At 38.8% G+C, this 19,518-nt stretch overlaps 1 protein-coding gene across 5 annotated transcripts in view; it reads left to right on the top strand.

Annotated features, from left to right (window-relative positions):
• The window catches only part of ATAD2B (ATPase family AAA domain containing 2B), an 82,786-nt gene extending 70,980 nt beyond the window's left edge, over positions 1-11,806 (top strand). For 4 of the 5 annotated variants that reach the window (XM_082307453.1, XM_082307452.1, XM_082307450.1 and 1 more), the window contains 4 exons: positions 4,045-4,740; positions 6,382-6,509; positions 7,667-7,795; positions 9,140-11,806. In XM_082307453.1, coding sequence (XP_082163579.1) covers positions 4,045-4,740; positions 6,382-6,509; positions 7,667-7,795; positions 9,140-9,181 — 995 coding nt within the window. In that variant the 3' untranslated portion in view covers positions 9,182-11,806. The remainder of the gene's footprint in view (positions 1-4,044; positions 4,741-6,381; positions 6,510-7,666; positions 7,796-9,139) is intronic. The other variant, XM_082307451.1, reaches the window with a different exon arrangement.
• Positions 11,807-19,518: the final 7,712 nt, after the last annotated feature.

Here is a 19,518-nt window from a genome sequence, read left to right as displayed (position 1 = left end):
TTTTTTAACAAAGTTAACTCGGAGTTTTTCTGCTGTAAATAGCTATCCCATTCTTGTACTTACTGAAAACTTTAATGTGTCATGAATCATACTGACTATAAAATAGAGTGGGATTCTGCTCTTGCTAGTTTACAGTCCTATAAAATATTAACATTCAGGTAGAGGAGAGGGGACTCCAGGTTAAGTTTATTTTTTAGCATCAATCCATTAACCCATTAGTTCCTGCCCATTAGCCCTTTAGTTTTCCATCAGTTTTACCCTGTGGTAGCTCCTTCCTTTTTGAATCATATTCAGCTGTCTTGCAGGATTCAGGGATAAATTTTACTCTTTCCTGCCTCATATGACAGCTTCTCAGGTCCATGTTATCCTCACAGTAGTGCCTTTTTCTTTCCAGTAAATATAATCAATCTAGGTGATGAAATCTTGTTCTGACTTCTACATTTGGTCGCATGGTTCCTTGCTCCATTAAACACTCCTCCTACTTGTACCACTCCCTTACTTTTACTGGGGGAAGTGGGCAGGACAGGGTGGTGGTTTTTGTTTTTAAATGTTGTATTCCTTGCGCAACTTTTCACTCTTCCTAGAGACTTGGCTGTCTGTATAAAAGAAAAATCTTAAAATTCTGGGTGCTAAGGATTTGAAACCAAAATTTCTTCTCATATCCCAAAAGACATTCCTTTGCAGTACAGCCTAGATGAGAACAAAAAGGTGCAGTTTTGAAGGGGCAGTTTAAATGTGAGGACTAGAAGTCTATTTTCAATATGATCAACAACAAAACTGGTGAATGGGCTCAAATACATATTAGGTAGGGGGCTAAGAATCTCACTGAGGTCATGAAAATGATGTGGGCAGTTTTCTGTTAAACAAATTCAAATGAGAGGTTTAGGTGGATTTATGAAAGCCTGAGGAGACAAAGCTTCAGTGGCTTGGATGGAAGGGGTTGAAAGTAGGAAGGCTTTTATTTGAATGAGAGGGGGAAAAAAGTTGATTCTTAAAAGTATAAGGACAAAAAGAATCAGGGTTTTCGAAGTGTTGGTCACCTGTTGGTTACAGGTCTGGGTGGCTCAGGTGATGATGGTACTGCCTTGATAGAAGAACTGGTACGAGTCTGGGAGGGAAAAACTTCAGCATTAACTGAGTTCTATTGACTAAATGTGGGTGAAAACCCAGAGTAGCTACATTATTGCTTTTGTCAGGACAAATACTACTAAATGTTAGGAGGGCACATTCTGCAGTATCTGGCAATGAAATGCTGTTCTTCTTTCCTAAATCCCAGGAGTTGGTTGGAGGTATCAATTTTTCTTTAATATTGTGACATAACACCAGTTTTATAATAATAGCAGTGTTTCAACCAAAGCTCAGTTTTGTGTGCATACTTTGAAGAGGTAGCTGAAAAATTTCCTGCGTTTATTGGTTCTGATTCAGTGTAAACCTCAGAATTCCTGGGTGGACATTTTCTGCAGCACTTTTTGTGGTTGCTTTGTCCTAATTAAAAACAGCAATAAAAAACAACATGCACAATGTATGTTCAAATAGTACTGCATGAGAGAGAGGGTGAGCTGGACTTGCTGACTGTCGTTTAGGAAGACTTGAAATTTAATGAAATGTGTAATACAAGGATTAATTCCATTTTACTTTAATGTGATTTCTCCCACACTTAGGAATTTTAGGAATGTACCTGTATGTTTAGGCAAATTATGGGTTCTCATCCCAGGTGGAGCTCCCAGAGTGAACAAAATGGATGCACTAGTAAAATGGGCATATTTAAAGTACAGTTCATTGATATAATAAATGTCAAATATATTTGACATGATATCTGAATCTTACAGCAGAGTCAGCCTAAAAAGCCAAAATCAGTGCATCTGTAAAAATTTCAACTTTCTTATTAATTTGTACACTTTAGGACATTTTAAGTTTCCTTTAAAAGGCTTTTACTCCCCTTCTGTGTTTTATTTACCCATCTCTGGAGCTGACCGGAGGCTAAACCCATTGCCTAATAGGGGATTTTTTTTTTTTTTTTGGCTGTAAGTTTACATCTCCCTGTTTAGTTTTAGACTTGCTGCTTCTGTTATTAATTAAAATCTCTTGCACAATCTAGGTGAAAGATTACATGAGCTCCTGAAAAGCTATGTGAATAGGTTGTAGTTTGTCATCAATAAAACAGTAATACTGACTGTAGAAGCCGCTATCAAATCTAGAAAATAGCTGGAGAAAGGGGATTTTTTTTCCTCAAATCTTACAGTCTTCCATAAGGATTATTTGTAACAATAAATACATATTCCAAGTGAGAATGTTTTTATTGCAATGTGATTGTATCTTTACATAGCTTTAAAGCTAAAAGGTTAAGATTTATTCCTAATGTAGTGGTTAAAATACTTGCTTACATACACCACTTAGGGGGAGGAAATTCTGAAGTACAACTGCACTTCTCTGAGCTTCTGTGAATTAATTCTCAACACTTTTACCTGCATAGTGCTTGTATCTTCAAAGCAAGATCTTTGTAACTCAGTGTGAGGTTGGCAGACACAGATCTAGGATTTAATACCCCATAAATCAAAGCACCCTACAAATACCAAGAACATTATGGAGGTGCTCAACATAGGAGTTCATTTTGTAATGGAAGAAAATCTGTTAATCACTGGTAACTATTGGCTGTGATTTTCAATTATAATCACTTGGCTGCAAGTTCAGCAATTTTGCAAAAATATGAGTCTGCATCATTACTTGAATTTGAATGTAGAAGTTTCAGTTTTTCCCAGTCTCTTCCTCAGTCTTCTGAGCTGTGTCTTGTTAGTGCTCTTGAACGGGACGTTGACAGTAGTATTAGGTATGAATGGTCTTCCTTCTGTATTTGCTGATCATGTTGCAAATGTGCCCCCAAAGGTCTTTTAGATTGGTGTCTTAGTTATATCTCACTGCAAATAGGTTAGTAAAAAAAAAAAGAATGCCCTTTTTGAAAAAAAAGTTTATGATGTGACCTTTCAAAGGCACAGAAAGTACAAAGAAGAAACAGGAAAAATGAAAAAGTAAGGATGCAGAAGGATCACATGCCCATGTTGCTTCAAGTTGAGTTGCATAATATGGAGGGAAGGCCTTGGTGATGAGGCTAGTTTAAGGACCTGTGCTTTCCCTTCTGCTTACAGACTCATTGCATAAATGCAGATGTTTGTGAGGTCTTGCTGTAGACAGGGTTGCTAAATGGTCCGGGTCTAAAACAAAGATCCTCATTTTTTAAACCCACATTTTGTCAATGCAGTGAACTTGAGTACAGAGGTGTGAATGAATGGAAGGTTGAGGAGATTTAGCTGACTTAAACAGTGAAGATGTCTTTGAATTGACAATGGATGTAAATTGAAATGAGAGGTGCCGACTGGATACAGGGCAAAAAGCCTTTTCAGTGTTACGACAATTATGCATTGGTACAGGATGCCCATGAAGGTCAATTAGTCTGCATCTATGGGGGTTTTCAGTACTTGGCTGGATAAAGCCCTGAGCAACCTGGTCTGCCCTCATAGCTGACCCTGTTTTGAGTAGTAGGTTGGACTAGAGAGTTCCTGGTGTCCCTTCCAACCTGAATTATTCTATGAATCCGTGGATTGCACTTTCATTTGTTTCATTGTATAATGATTTCAAATCGCTGAGGTTCTAAAAAGGGAAAATGAGAATAACTGTCTTTAGAGTCTTCATTACCCAAACGAGAATGACTGACTGAGTTCTACATCATTGCTTAGCTGTTTTCTTTTAGTGTTTTACCTACAAATAGGTACATATAAAATACATAAAGTAGGAAAGGCTAGCAAGTCTTCCTTGTTTCCATAGTTTAGAGTAGGAATTGTGTACACGACTGAGTGTTCCCTCCTTATACTTCTGAAAGTCCTTGGTATCTGTAATTTGCTCACATTGAAATCAACAGGCAGCTTGCTTTTTCCTTGAAATGTGAACACATTTGATTGCCTCACACACTACAGCATATTCTGATATCCTAGTCTGTTTACTGAGGGGTACCTGTGCATCTAAAAGTTTCTCTTTTTGATTATAATTCAGTTCGAATAAGGAGAAAATCAAGACGGCGCTCACAGTGGGGCAAAGGCATTATTAAGAAGAGGAAAGTCAATAATTTAAAGAAAGATGAAGATGATGCAAAGTTTGCTGATGATGAAAATCATGGAGAGGACAGTAAATTGCTGGAAAATGGAGAGCTAGAGATCAGCACTGACTGCATTGAGGAGAATGGGGAGGAAACAGGAGATCTCTCGATGACAAATGATGAATCCTCTTGTGATATTATGGATATAGATGCAGAGCAGAGGCTTAACAATGGGACATCAGGAAAGGAAAACAATTTTGCATCCACAGAAGAAGAGAGCTCAAATGAATCTCTGTTAATAACCGACAGCGTTACGCTGAGTGCTGAAAAGGAATTAAGGAGGGACTCTACATCGAAAGGGGACTGTGTGAATGGAGAGACATCTGTGCACAGCTCAGAGGGTATGCCTGTACCAGCATGTCATAATGGTAAAATGGAATCAGTTGATGCTGTTTCACCCTGTGACAACACCGATGGGTCTAGCAACAAGCAAAAACCTTCATCTGAAGATCAGCCAAAGGAGAAAACGGAAACTTCCAGTGAAAGTCAAGGAGCTGATCTAGTGAAAGCTGAGTTACCCCATTGCAGCAATAATGAAAAAACACTACAGAGCACAGACATTGAAACTAAAGATGCTGAAGCAGATAAAGAAGGTATAGCTTGTTTTCAATGTTTCTGTCCTTATGTCAGTGCCCAAGTTAATACGTGCATATTTTTAATTGTAATATCTTATGTTAGTTATTATTACGTAATATTTTATGAAGTGCTGTCTATTTATTTGAAACTTTTAGTATTCTTACAACATTTAATTCCACATAGATAAATTAGAAGTCCACCCTTGACTTGCTGTAGTGTTATCTTAGGCGAGTAACTGTATCTCCATACTTACACTAATTCTGTTTATTTTTGTAGGCTTTATGGGAAATATTGTAAATACTGAGATACCATTTAACAATGAGTAAAGATTTAAAAAATATTATGAATGAAGACAAATATATGATATATGTTTTGGTCTAGATGTTCTATCTGATCTGTATTTTGATCTATGTGATATGTTTTGACTTGTTTTGTTAGAGATTTATGCTAAAAGTATCATTGACATTGGATGAAAGACCACAGAAATGCAGAATGTATTCCTTTAGAAACATTTGCTCATCGTAAAAGTTAAAGCACTTTAGCTCATAGCAAAAGCCAGATAAACTGTTGTTTATCTATCGGAGAAGGTATCTGGCTTTGGAGTTACAGTCAACAGAGTAACAGTGCAGCAAAAAGATAAGAGAAGAAGGGAAATCCTGGTGGTGCATAAAAGAAGGGGCCACGTCCTTTGAAGACAAGAGACATAGTTTCCTCAGGGAAGAGAAATAAAAGCCTTATGCATGATTGCCTTTTTTAATTAACTTTTCAGAATTATCTGAAAGAATGCAATCTTTACTTCAAAAGTTAGCACTGAGATTTACAAAGTAAATGAGCTTTAATGAGAGATCTGAATTATGAGAATATCACTATATACATGTTGGCTGTGTTTGTACATACGTATTTTCTCTGAGGGTAAGGAGAATAGTAGAAGAAAGGTCCTAAGAATATCAGAAGAGCATGATGTATGTTAAGAGCCTTTATATTTCTAAATTTAGTACTTGAATTTTGTATACATTAAGGATGGTTATAATAACAAGGGATCCTCAGAAAAAAAGGCATTCTAAATAGTTGAGGAGGAGAAAAACAGTGAATCAGTGTAGGGAGAGGATCAGGAGGTGTAAAAATATTTTGTTCTCCACAACAGGATTGGACAGCAGCTTTAATATAGAGGTCGAAGAAAACAGAAATGTGTCACAAAAGCATGAAGTTTCAGGAGTAGAGCAGATGTTAGAATTACCGTGGTGATGAAGACATGGGATGCTTTGGAGAGAAAAATGAGATTTGTTTCACTTAGGCAGAAAGATTTTGAGCGTTAGCTTAATATCTGAACTTCACCAAGAAGCTGTATAATTTGACGTTGCTAAGTAGAAATGGTACAATGGAAAAACTCTTTCAGTGACATTCAATTTTCTGTCGGGACTTTGGAGTTCAGTTTTAAAGATGACCAGTTTCACGTGTGTTTTCTGAACTTTGGTTTTGTGCACCTATAAACATTCAGAATTCTGCAAAGCTGATGAATAACGTGCACTGCCATAATCTTGCTTGCTTGGTTCAAAAAGAACCCAACAAACCAAACAAGGAAAATCAAACCAAAGTAAAGAAACAAGCTGTTCATTTTGAGAGACTGACAGTGCTGATAATTGTTTTTCAAATTACAGGTATATTCAAAAGCAAGAAAACACGAAAGGTTGCTGTGGAACAGTCAAAGCCCACAGGTTTGGAGCAGGTCCCAGAGGAACCATCGGATCCCATACCCTCTGTAGTAGTTGACCATGACAGACTAAAGGTAATGGAACTGAAAAATGAGTTGAACTGTTAATGACACTGTCCATGAAAAATGCTTCCTTCCTCTGTTATGAAGCAACATTTCCTTTATTTTTGACTACAAGCAAATACTATAGCAGTAGTAACTTTTGGAGATGATTTGTCGATCAGTGTTTCTTGGATGAAAAGTTAGTAAAATATTGAATTCTTACTGTCCCATCATTACTACCTTTACAAATCCAGTAATGGCACAGCAGTCCACTATTTTAATTGCAGTTTTTGCAGGTACTCTTATGTGTTAATTGGACATGCCAGTTACTGAGGAACTGCTGGGTGCCTAGTAATTACGAGTTAACATCATCTTTTCCCTTCCCATGTACATGTACTTGGTGGAAAGAACTGTTAGTGGATTGGAAAACAAATTGGAATTTGTGCTGATGTGTTGGTGCCATAGACTGAACCCCTGCTAGTTAATTTTCTTTCATTTTTTGTCTCTTTTTAAGCAAAGTTACAATAAAATTTGCTGTCTTCTGTTGTAGAAAGTAGCGTGGCCTGCTATGAAATTTAGATCCCACTTGCTGTGGAGTACAGATTATAATCTCTTTGGAAACAATAGAAGTGTTATGAGAGGAAAAAAATTCTTAAAAATTACTATCTGCTACTATGTAAAACACACACTTTCACCTTTTGTTTATGAGCAGTTTTACATGTGTTGTTCCCCCTTCTTTTATTGTACCATTTTTCAACATTTGTGGAATTCCAAATGTGTTTCTATTTGGTGGTATTTACAATTTCATGCCAATGCAAGTTCTTCGAAATGTCCGCTTTAGCTATCAAGGCAGTTTTTATGGTTTGCTTTGTCATAATTATTGACCAAGATGAAATAGGATGAAGTATCATTCAAACAGAACAAACATGGCTCCAGCTATACTGAGTATAAAATCTAAGACGAGAAAAAGTGTGGGGGTATAAGCAGAGAAGTGAAAAGAGACACTGAGTCCTTTTGAATCTACATGGAAGCAGTGGCCTTACTGATAGCCGGCTGTGGTCCATATTATTTGTATGTGTCCCTCCAAAATAGGGCTTCAGGAGGAGATTGCATTTCTGATTTGTCCTTAAAAAATAAAAAAAAAAGGATTATAAAAACCCTCTTAACCTTACCTTTTGTTGTTCCAACAGAAACTGCTTGATTTGGTGGTTAAGAAAAGTGACAACCTGACTGTTGACCAGCTTGAGAGATTGTATTCACTCCTCAGTCAGTGCATCTATAGACATCGTAGAGACTATGACAAATCACAACTTATAGAGGTGATGTGGTACAGTTTCTTTTATTCTTTATCTGAATTTTGTGAGACTGGTTTTTCAAGAACTAAGTTAATCTATCAATTTATTTTTGTATTAGCAGGCAAAAGCTTTAATAGACTTTGAGGAAGGTATCTATAAACAGAAAAATGTTTAGTGTAGTAATGACTTAAAAAACAGAGGTTGTTTCTAACAATACTTTCCCCAGAAAAGGATTAAGAATTTAACCTAAAAGAATGGAGGAAAAAGAGGAAAGAATACAGCAACATGGAGAAGCACATGCTAGCAAAGTAAAAATGGAGTAGAAGCAGTTTCCACATTTGTGGTATGAATAACAGTGGACGTAGTGGCTACTTTATAGGCACGAGGAGCCAACGTTGCTGCGGTTGCCCTTGCATTTGTGTAACTAGGCCAAAAAAATTTATGTATCTCTGCTCTGTGCAGTTTGCTGATTGTGACTTTCATACAAAACTTTAAAAGTTTGCAAACTTTCTCTAGATCGGTAAGTATACCCTTGGGAAAGTCCAGTACAGCGTGATGTAAGCCAGTTGTCTGCTGTGCTGTTATCCTTTGCCTCTAAAGCGTTTGCTATCAAAGGCCTCCTATCTACATCAACAGGTGTAGGCTGATCGTAACTCTGGATGTGCATCCCCTCCAGCGTCATTGTTCTAGCTGTAGAGGGGTTTGGATGAGCTCGGTGATTCAACTGATAACCAACCCTGCTGAAAAAGGGACAACAATTGCTAGTTTCCAGTTGGGTCACTGAACACTAAGTATTTTTCTCCATGAATATTTTACAACAAAACCTGGAAAAGCCTTAGCATGAGATATTGTAGAGTTCCTGCAAAATACTTTTCAAACCATGTTCGTGCTATTCCTCTGCCATCTTTGCCTAAAAATATGTTGGGAGTCTGTGCCAAATGTTAGGTAGATTAAAAAGACATTTATCCAGCAGGAGTACATGGAGACCGATCTTTACTTTGATTCTCCAAACTGTGCAGATACGTATTTACAGATGGGTCACCAAGAGCATAAGTGTGTAGTAAGACTTGAATTCATTGCAATGCTTTGCTGATACATATTGAGTACATTAATTATATAAGTGACCCTAATACACTTGGATTTTCTCATGGACTGTCATAGTGGAGTGCTTTTCTGCATTAATACTCCTTTAATTAGTTTCCTCTTTTACCATATTTTGCTAGCAGATAGCAGCTAATAAACAGAAGCGTCTATTTTCTTATTAATTATTTGTTCAGATAAAAAAGCCCAGTAAATACGATTATGTAATGTAACTTTATTTCTGTTTCTGTATAGTTATGTATAATTGATGCTGTGTGTCTCTTGCAGGAGATGGAAAGAACAGTTCATGTGTTTGAAACATTCCTGTGAACTCGTCAAGATGGGTGGGTTTATCCTCTCAAACTGCTCATGGGAGAGCAGTCCTCTGAGCCATTCAGTTTCCATTTGCACCAAGTATGTGCAGAGCCTTGGTCTTAAGTGCTCTCTCTTTTTCTTTCTGTTGAATTTGGTGCTATTGTCTCAGGTACCTGAAACCAACCAGCCTACAAGAACCAAACGGAACTTCATATAGTTGTATCTGATATAAATAAAGAATACAATGCCACAGCTTGGAGATTTTTGGTGCTACAGAAACTGTTCTCATTTCTGCTCTTGTTCACTCTACATGCATTATCTTTGGGGAAACTTCAGGCAAAGTGGAGACCAACACATACAGAGAACTGGAAAGAGCAGATCTAAGTTGAATATTTTTAAACAGGCGACCTTTTTTAATTTTTTTTCCAATTTTTCTCTTCTCTGGGGTAACGGACAAAAAAATCTGTTCTAAAGAAGGCAATGATGCATTGTGGTAGGAATCTTGAGTAACTGGATGTACAGTAATTTGAAGATGAGGCTCTCTAGAACTGCCTTTAATGTGCCTTTTAGTCAATTGAGAAAGATAAGGCTAATCAATTGGTTTGGATTATAGCAAATGGCAATGTTAGAAAGCTGTCTTCAGAACGAAGATCTCCAAAAGGATGATGTGTATTCTCTTCATTGGATGGCAACCAGTATTATGGTTCTATAATGCCTGTCTTACTCTACAGAACTAAACTAAGACACACTGAAAAAGCCACATACTTTACCAAAATGGTGAAATTACTTTTTCATTGGTATATATTTGTTTTAGAAACAAGTTACACAGTGAAAATCTTCTGTGTTGCTAAAAATGAAGCATTTTCCCACCATCTCCCTGTTTTCCATTTTGAGTTCTTTAAGAAAACCAAGTTTAATACTGGCAGGTTTCTTTCTGAAGTTCCGTGTTTGTAATATAGCTTGGACTGTGCAGTGCAGGTAAGAAGACACTATAGTCGGTCAAAGTCCTGGAGCCCAAGCTCACTTGAAAATAAAACTTAAACTAGGCTGTACAGCTCGGTCTGTGCAAAGCACTGTTAATGCGGGGGGATTGGAGGACAGCCTTTTGACTCGATCCGTTCGGACCAAAGTTCTCTGGGTCTGAATTGTGTAGTTCAAAACCTTTCCTTTCTGGCAACTGGAGAGAACAGTCTAGGCAGTTTCAAGAAAACCATGTTTTATCACAAGCTCAGTATCAAAACGTTACCTGGGCTGATTTATTTCAAACCTACGTGGAAAGTGTTTTAGAGAAGTTGGCTGGTGTTACCATCGTTAACCGTTCATTGTGACTGTCCCTACGTAGCTGCGGAAGTGTCTTTCCAGAAATATGCAACACAGTGTGATTAGTTTTTAATTAGAGAAAACAGTCTTGGACTACTGCAGAGATACTGAGCTACCTCAGCTTTTTGTATTTTAGTTACCAACAGTGTTTATGGAGGACTGTAATCACTCTGCTCCCATTTACAAACTGAAGCTAAGGTACTTGTCTCCACCTCTATGGCTAATCGTAGTGTAGCGCTGCAGAGAAACAAAACATGGGCCTTGGGCTACTGCAGTAATCCAAAGTGCTTTGTATATTATGGTTAAACATAATTCTGTCTTAGATCTTTTTCTCCCCCGAATGCCACTGTTTTTCTTCATAGCTAATGGCAGAAAAAGGTTTTAAGCATTCATGTACATCTAGTTACACCTTCTAAATGCAACCCATGCAGAAACACTGTATTTTTTAGGTGGGAAAGTGCGATTAAAAACAACAAAAACAAGCAGAAAACACGTTTTAAATGAGATTCTTTGATCTCGGATTTGATTATGGGATTTTTTTCCATGTTTCATTTAGTATTTATTAGCATCATACCTGTTTGAGATATTTTTGTGTCTGGTACATTAACAGCATTTTGTATTTTGATGGAAATTGTTACGAACTTTAAGATTTGATTAAATAAAATGTAGCAGATTTTTTGTAGCAAGTTTCTGATAAAAGGGTTTTTTGCAAGTCTCAGGTTCTTGCTGCAGAATTTTTTAAAAATATTTATTCCAGTTTCACTTACTCAAATAAGTTTTTGTTCAAGTAACAGCAGCACTTGTGGAAGATAAAACTGCATACATTTTTAAGAAGATAATAAATTTATATGAATTAAAACAGTTGAGAATTTTAGTCACCAGTGAGTGTGAAAAGCAAGTTTAAGCTAATACCTAGCATTAAAAATGGTTCTAAAAGGTCAGGTTTCTAAAGGAAAATTTTTACTGTCAGTTGTTGATTGGGAAAAATTGTAAGAGGCAACTTTACTAATTGAGGAGCTGCCATGTTGTTTTAGAGAAAAGTAGCTGATATCAGATGTTCTAGTGGACAGCTTACCTAAAATGATATACTCGCCTTCCTAGCCCAAATAACCACACTTCAGTTTTTGTTTTCCTTTACAGTTGTCTGGTGGTTATAGCGTTAAAACAGCTGTTAATCTGTCCATGTGGTCTAAACTTGTTTACTCCTTGTATGTTTTTGAGTTTTTTGCCACATAGCACTGGCAAGAGTTTGTACAAATTGACCTCTCTTCCTTGTTTCTTGTTGTGAAAATTGCAAATAAACTCCTGTGTGAGTCCTTGTGCTGGGGTCAATGAGACGTGGCCGGCCAGAAGAAAGGAGGTTTCGGGGGGGGCTGGTGGGGCTGTCTTGGAGATAATAGAGTTGCTCTTGGGTGAAGTTGATGGCTATGGAGTTAATTGTATTTGCAAGCTTGACTCTCACCTGTGATTAATTTTTTTGTTTTGTTTTGTGTCCTCTATATTGTTACTTGATTTCCTCATATGCCAATGTATTTATAGGATTACTGTTTTTTGTAATATCTTGTCTTCCTTTTTTTTTTTTTTTTTTTTTTTTTTTTTTAATTAAGTTGGTGGGTCAGCTCTGGTTTTACCTTCAGTCTCCTGAATGGCAGGTCCTGCAGCTGATAGTCATTTGTTTTTATTTTATTTTGTAATCACAACTTAAGCTTGAATTTGGGCTTGTACTTGCATCTTTTGTATCTTGTACATTGGGTTATTTAGACATTGGGGAGTCCTGTTTGGTTTCATTAATGTGTGTCTACTTTGTGGATTAAGTAGACTTCCTTCATCAACTATGGTATATTTTGGATTCTATAGTTTTATTCAGAACTGTGTTTAAATTGATGTTTTGCATTTTGACTTCATTTTACGTTAGTTTGAAGTAAGTTATTTAATTTTTTTGAACTTCTGGAAATTTTGAACATTTTACTGTAATTTGTAATATAACTGCTGTGAAATACTTGAATAAAGATGACAAGAAAACACAGCTTTAGCTCCTTCAAAAATGTATTTAAAAGAAATGCTGCCTAATAGCCGATATCAGTCTTTTTCTTACCAGACCTCCTTGATTTTACAGTTCAGATGTTTTACTCCGGGATCTTGCTGTTTAGTTAAGTCGTAATTTTGCTTTCAGTGTTTGTCCATTAAAGAAGAAAAACCCTATTATTAATTTTGACTGACAAAGTGAAATGAGCATTGCACATTGGCAAGCGAATAACGTCGTCGTTACGAAGTTACTCTTTGTGTTAGAAAATGTTTTATGTTCAGTTGCAGGGGACCACCCAGGACTGCTTAGAGTACACCAGCATCCAAGTAATACTGGATTTTCTCATTAGAGGTTTTCTAAGGAAACACTCTCTTTCCTCCCTGTTCATCAAAGTTGTTCTTACTTTTTTTTTTTTAAAAAGATAAACTTCTAATATATATAGGAATTCCTTTAGTTCCCCCCAATAATTCATGCATAGGAGAGCAAGCTGCTAGAGGTTTGCAAGTGAAGAATCAACCCACATCTTACTCATTGGCAATTTATCCGGAGCTAACAAACTGCATGTGATGTATGCAATGTGGAACAGAGGAGGAGAAGCTGTGCTGTCGATCTATAGTTACGGCCTCTCTTCAGGTGTAGGACATAGAAGGCATCTGCTCATTTTCCTCTTTTCCTTTCTGTGTACCTTAAACTATAGAGCTCCTGGGCAAAAGACTAGTTGAGGAAGAGGGTAGTAGTAAGTTATCTCACATCTGACTCCAATTCCGCTTTTATATGCAGCTTTGAAAGCACAATTAGATATTAAATAAAATATATAACTTACTATATAAATATAATAATGTAGCGATTGATCAGTGAGAGCCTAGGCTCATCAGCATGGTCAGATGTGGTCTGATCTGAGCAGCCGTGCAGATCCCAGCACCGCACTTAACACCATCCAAGGGATGTGCGCTCTGCGAATAAGGAATGTAGGGTATGAGGTCTCGCGGATCTGTTTCTGTCTTTCAGGAGTGGTGGTGGCCATGTTAACGGAGAGAATTGTTTCAGGCCTGATTTCTGACAGCGGCTGTGAAAATGATCATTCAAAAGGGACAGAACCGTGCTTTATTTGGGCATTGACAAAAGGATTCTTGTAAAAATACTTGGTGAACTTTGGTGCTTCAAAAGCATGCATTCGTGAGGAGTAGTTGGATTGCATCACATGTTGTTAATAAAGCCTTAATAAAAGCTTCTGCAACACTCCGATTTGTCAAGTGTTCAGTGCTTACCGCTGCTTCCTTCTGCTGGTGGCTTCTGCCTTGAATGGAGTTCCCTGTATTTCCTTAAATTTGCAGTGTTGCACATCCTCCGTTTCCTCCTTTAAGCCCCTCAGATAATTTGTTTAAATGAATTAAAAATGAGATCCTTTTGTTCTGTATCTCGGCTAGGATTTGGATTTGGGCTTGTAATATATGGGGTTTTAAGCAAGCACTGCATGTGAATAAATTCTGCAAGCTAAATCAGTAAACTGATTAATGAAGCCAAACACTCATTTTTTTTCCTCCTTCTTTTATGCATCACTTGTGGTCATGTAACTATTATGTAAAAATGAGGGATTATAAACTTTAACACTAATTAATTCAGCCTCATTCCGTTTCTAGGTGAGTAATTTTTTTACGGTGTGATCATTTGCATAGGGAGTGTATTTCAGTTGAACCCACTACCAGTAACTGGCTGTGACTACTACTAAATTCTGTTTATTTTAGGAATGCATTTGAGTTATGCTATATGGAGCCTTACTTTAATAGTAGAGAAAATCCTTTTCCTTTAAAAATATGATAAGCTGCTCAGATTTAAAATGGATTCACCACTTTTAGTGGGATGTTAGTGTAAAGCTGGCCATCTGCGTTAAGATTTGCTGCTATGTGGATGCTGAATTGGAATAAAGCTGCTTTCAGGTTTCGGGTGCACGAGGTGTTCCTGAATCCGGCTGTCTGTTAGGAGGCTCCTCGCGTTCAGTTACGAAGTGGGGCAGGTTGAGAGTGGAGCAGGAGGTGGCTCAGGCTCCGCGTTCGGGGCACCGCTGCTGCAGCGCTCAGCTGCGTTGGCATGCTGCAGAAGCCGAGTCGCTTCTGCTGTGCCCGACTCCTCTCCGCGTTGTGTTTTCTTTAAGCAATCGGGAATTTGGCAGAGCACGCGTGAGAAACGTACAGGTCCCTGAGACCGGAGGGCTGCTGGGAATGCTCGCACCGCTTGTCATCCTGTTTTATTGTGGAGATGAATTGCGTCGTGATGAAAACCCCTTTGCATCGATGTGAAATTTGAATTGTGCTATAAGCCAGAGGTGTTCGACTGTGTCTGTAGGGAAGCAGGAGTCTGTAGAGGATGGCCTGTCAGCTTTGGGACTGTGGATTGAGAGAAAGGAAAGACTTTGGGAAATTTCAAAAGGGCTCCCTTTGAAACATCTCTTCAGCAAAGGAAGTAAAGCAGAGACCAAAATATTTTGGAAAAAATATGTTAAATTTGGACTAAACTAACTTGCTAAGAAATTGCGTCTTTCTGCTGTAGAGGGAAAGAAAATAATGCTGGCTTAGTTAAACCGAAACCAAGACCCCAGCTGCAGTTCTGTCGTGAAGGTCCTGTGCTCTCTTGCGGACTTCGTTGCACCTTACAGAATCCCGTCTGTATGCGGAGGCTACCTGGAAAACAGTGATACCTGATTTCGGTGATGGGGAAGGATGAATTGCCAACCATCTATTTTAGGTTTCTAATGAATATAATTCTGCAATGAGTTTTGAAGTGATGCCTAGTGCATTTTCTGTGACATTACAAAAGGTTTAGTGAGAGAAAGGAATTAGGATGCAAATAGTCACATGTTGTATGTGACTATTAACATCAGTTTAGTAATAAATTACTGTTTTGTGTAGGCATTTTAGGTATTGGAAATATAAGCATCTAAGACTACATTTTCATGAAGCACTGGAGATGCAACTGGTGTCTAGCCTTTATATTGGGGTTAGAGTCCTTCAGAGTCTTGCTCTAAAATTTAAAGCATGTCCCGAAGGCAGAAAGCTCTTTTTAAAATAAAAAGCTTCCTTTTCACAAGATTCAGAGGACAGCCACGAAAGCACAAGCCGAGCATAAATTTTACAGTATTAATCTTCTCAATACATGAGGATAAATTTTGGAAATGGAAATGAGCTGGCACCTAATGATGATTTAAATGTTTTCGCAAGTTGTCACAAAAATGCAGGTTTATTCACGGAGAATAATGTCAGCAGAAAACACTGTTGTTTGAATCTGATGCTGTGGCACGTACGATTTAATCTCTTGCATGCACAGGGTCTACTAACTTATGTATGGCTTAACAGTCTTTTCAAGAAAGGCACCTCGTCTTGATCTGCAGACTTTGTGTATCTACCCTGCTCTTTGAGCTGTTCATCAAGTGGTTAAGCTCATGGGTAGAAACACGTGCCTTATTCCTCATTTGTTTTGGTCTGGCTTCTGCTTCCAGGCACTGCTGCTTGTCTTCTCTTTGTGTTCTAGACTCTTCATACATAGATTTTTTTTTTTTTTCCCCCCTCCCCCACAAAGATACTAATGCACTGTGATCAAGTAGCCTCTCAGTCTTCTTTTTGCTGAGCAGAATGAGCTCTTTATGGCTTTCACTGCATTTTCTCCAGCCTTTAAGTCAATTTTGTGGCTCTTTTCTGCAGTAGGTCGATTTTTCAACATCTTCTAAAACATTTGTTCACAGAGGAAATTGATGTCATATTCCAGCATTGGTCCCGCTGGTGCCATATATAGAGCTAAAAATCACTGATTCCTACTCACTGTTCTCCTTTTTACACATCTAAAGATCAATTTAGTCCTTTTATGCCATGAAATTGGGCTGGGAGCTCTTGTTGCTTGACTCAGATATGCGGCTTTTCACGATGCTGTTCTCTATCCTGAATGTCAGCCTTCCCCCTTCCCACCTCTCCGAGGTCCCCCTTAGCTTTATGAAAAGAAGTTTTGCTTCAGTGGTCCCAGGCAGCCAGAGGAGCCAGCACAGTACGTCTGACTCGTGCGGTCCTCATTATCTTTTGCCCTGCTAATCTCTCTTCCCACGGGCCTGTGACTGGTGATTTATGTCAACATTTGCCTTCAAGAACTTTGGAAGAAGAGGATTTCCCCATTAGAAATACTCTGATAGTACCAAATTGAGAATTACTCGAACAGATTAGATGTTCCTCAATTAACCTGCCTATTCTTAGCCTGTTTCATATTTGCTGTCTGAATACTGTACAGTGAGAAAGTTGAAGTATTTTGTCACATGCTGTTGAAAATCTATTACCTTATCAATCAAATGTGTAATCCTGTCAGAGAATGAGATCAGGTTTGTGTGATACAGCCAATTTTCTAGAAAATCATCGTATTTATTCTTATCTCTTTGATTCACGATCAGTTTAGGTAGATATCATCGTTCCATTTTTATTTGGGATTGATGTCAGGTGAATGCCCTGTAATTACCCAGTCATTTCACTTGCCCTTCTGATAACGGTCGCATTATCAGCACTCTTTCTGAAATACCCATGTGTTATTAAAAACGAATGTCAGCAGGGCAGAGACTTCTGGGCTTTCTGGAGATGGTTGAGTGTTTGGTTACCTCCTGAATTTGAAAACCCTTATCCACCAGGGAAAGTCTGATACCCTCTCCAGGTAGCATGCTGTCTGGATGTCTTAATCCCCACAGGGGATACCCCTTGCCAAACAGAAAACAGAAATGTGAACCATTCCCAAGCACTCCCTGCCGCATCTCTGCTCTTCATTTTCCCTGAAAAGGCTGTGTGTGGCATTTATCTGTCCCAATACATAAACAGGCAGCTTGCAGAAAAGCTGGGCATAATTTAAAGCAGGTAAAATTGAAGTTGGTGTCAACAAGTAACGAGGCGCTGCGTTCATTGGACATGAAAGTAAATGCCTTATTAGAAGACCATCTCTTTGAAGGGAAAGAGCGGCTACAGAAATTTCAGCGGGCTTGGAAATTTAGGTTTGCTTTGCGAGAGCCAATTATTTTTAGGTGAGTGGAGGGACAGTGTTTCTGGTAGAGCATAATGCTCGTTCTACTCTTGAGACTTAAAGCACGTGGTGCGTCACCTTCACTCCTCAGTTCACCGGTCCTTACTCTGGTGCTGTCCACCAGCACAGGGACAGCGTATTAGAAATTAGGGACTGCTTTGTTTAACTTCCCAAGGTGTGGAGAGGAATCGGTTCCTTTCTACCTGTAAGAGCTATTATTTTTATAAACATATGGGGTTTTTTAATGAGGTGGGAAGCTGAAGCTTATATAGGAGCCTCACTGGTGACCTTGGGTGTCTGCTCTTTAGTCACAAAAACGTGAGAAAAGGTCACTGATGCTGGACGATGGAGAAAGTGTGTGTATTGCCTGTGGTGTGAGGCGTGACTTCAAGCAATCTTCAGCTTAGCCCCAGTTGTCATCACAGTTTCTAGTTCTCTATTAATTTGCTTACAAGCTACATGCTGAAGTTGCCTGTCAGGCTATTAAAAAACCTGGGTTACTAACGCTGTTCTCTGGACAGGTCGTGAACAAGTTTGATACCGTTGCCAGTATGAGTCTTGCTGTGTAAGATCTGGGATATGAACTCCGAAGGAAAAGAGAATGCTGTTCAAAAATAACAGATCATGAAATTAAAACCAGCAGGCAGCCTTTCAAACCTTCATTGTATAGACCACGGCTAATGAAAAATTCAGAGGCAGATTTGGCATGATGACAGCACTGGAGCTTCCTTCACCCAGGTAGTAACTGAGCCAAAACATTTAATTCTGTGTGTAAAGCTGCTACCGACTGAAGTAGAATTTGTTTAGATAAAGAAAATTGGAATTTGTTACTCTGTACGAAATCCACTAGCTAAACAGGAATTACTAAAAGTAGTGTGTGTTATCAAAAGAAAAAACCCCGGTGACTAGCACAGGGAGAGTCGTTTTTCAAGGCAGTCTGCCGCTTGCTTTTTTGTTTCCCGTCCCCAGCAGCTGGAGACGGCGCTGCTCTGCTTGTCGTGCTCGCGCAGCTCGGCTCAGGAGCCCGCGATGGCAGCTCTGGCTTTCATGGGCTCTAACCTCAGCGAGTGTTTAATCGTGCCTCAAACAGATTGGCTTTTCAGAGGAAAAAATGGTGTTTCGGTTCTGGTATCGCTGTCCAGCTTAATGTAATGAGTGATGGAAGCGCTGTGCCTGAGACACATCCATCTGCTTCCCTCCAGACCATTTTCTTTCTGGCTTTTCCTGCAGTCTTAAGTTATCAACCCAGCACACTCGCCGACGACGGGAACTTACTGCTGCCTTTCCCCACGTGCTGGCATCTCTACTTCAGCTGAAAGCATGTTTTAGCTCCTGTTTTTGAGCCGACTTGAAATGGGAAAGAAGGCATTAAGGGGTGAGCTTAAGGGTCTCATCCAATTTAAAAAGCTTGTAGTAGCGTGACAAGTTGTAAAAATGTCAAAGTGGATACAGAGTCAGTGTCTTCCTAGGGACCTGGCGCGGGTCGCAGCCTGCCAGGACTTGACTGCAGCCGCTGTTTGTGGGTTTATCCCTTATAATATTATATTATATTATATTATATTATATTATATTATATTATATTATATTATATTATATTATATTATATTATATTATATTATATTATGTTATATTATGTTATATTATATTATGTTATATTATAGTCACCTTTTTCACTTGGTGATGGGGAGACAGTGTGGTTCTGAGACCTTGCCCTTGCATTCGAGACAGCGGAATAAAGCTTTGGGATCGGTTCCAGTTTTTTCAGAGCAATCCTTCACGAGACGCCGGGCGGGTGGGTAAGTACTTGAAGCAGTTTGTGCCTTTGCGGCCTCTGCTGATTAAACATAACGGCACTCGTCAAGCCAGGCAGAAGGGCAGGCGGCGGCGCCTCTCCCAGCTAATCCCCGCGGCTGCAGAAAGTGGGTGCTCGTGCTGGCGTTCGGTTTGTCTGGACTCGACCAAGGGC

Source organism: Platalea leucorodia, assembly GCF_965183815.1.
Source record: "Platalea leucorodia genome assembly, chromosome: 3".
NCBI lineage: Eukaryota > Metazoa > Chordata > Aves > Pelecaniformes > Threskiornithidae > Platalea > Platalea leucorodia.
This window is presented reverse-complemented; position numbering and strand designations above follow the sequence as displayed.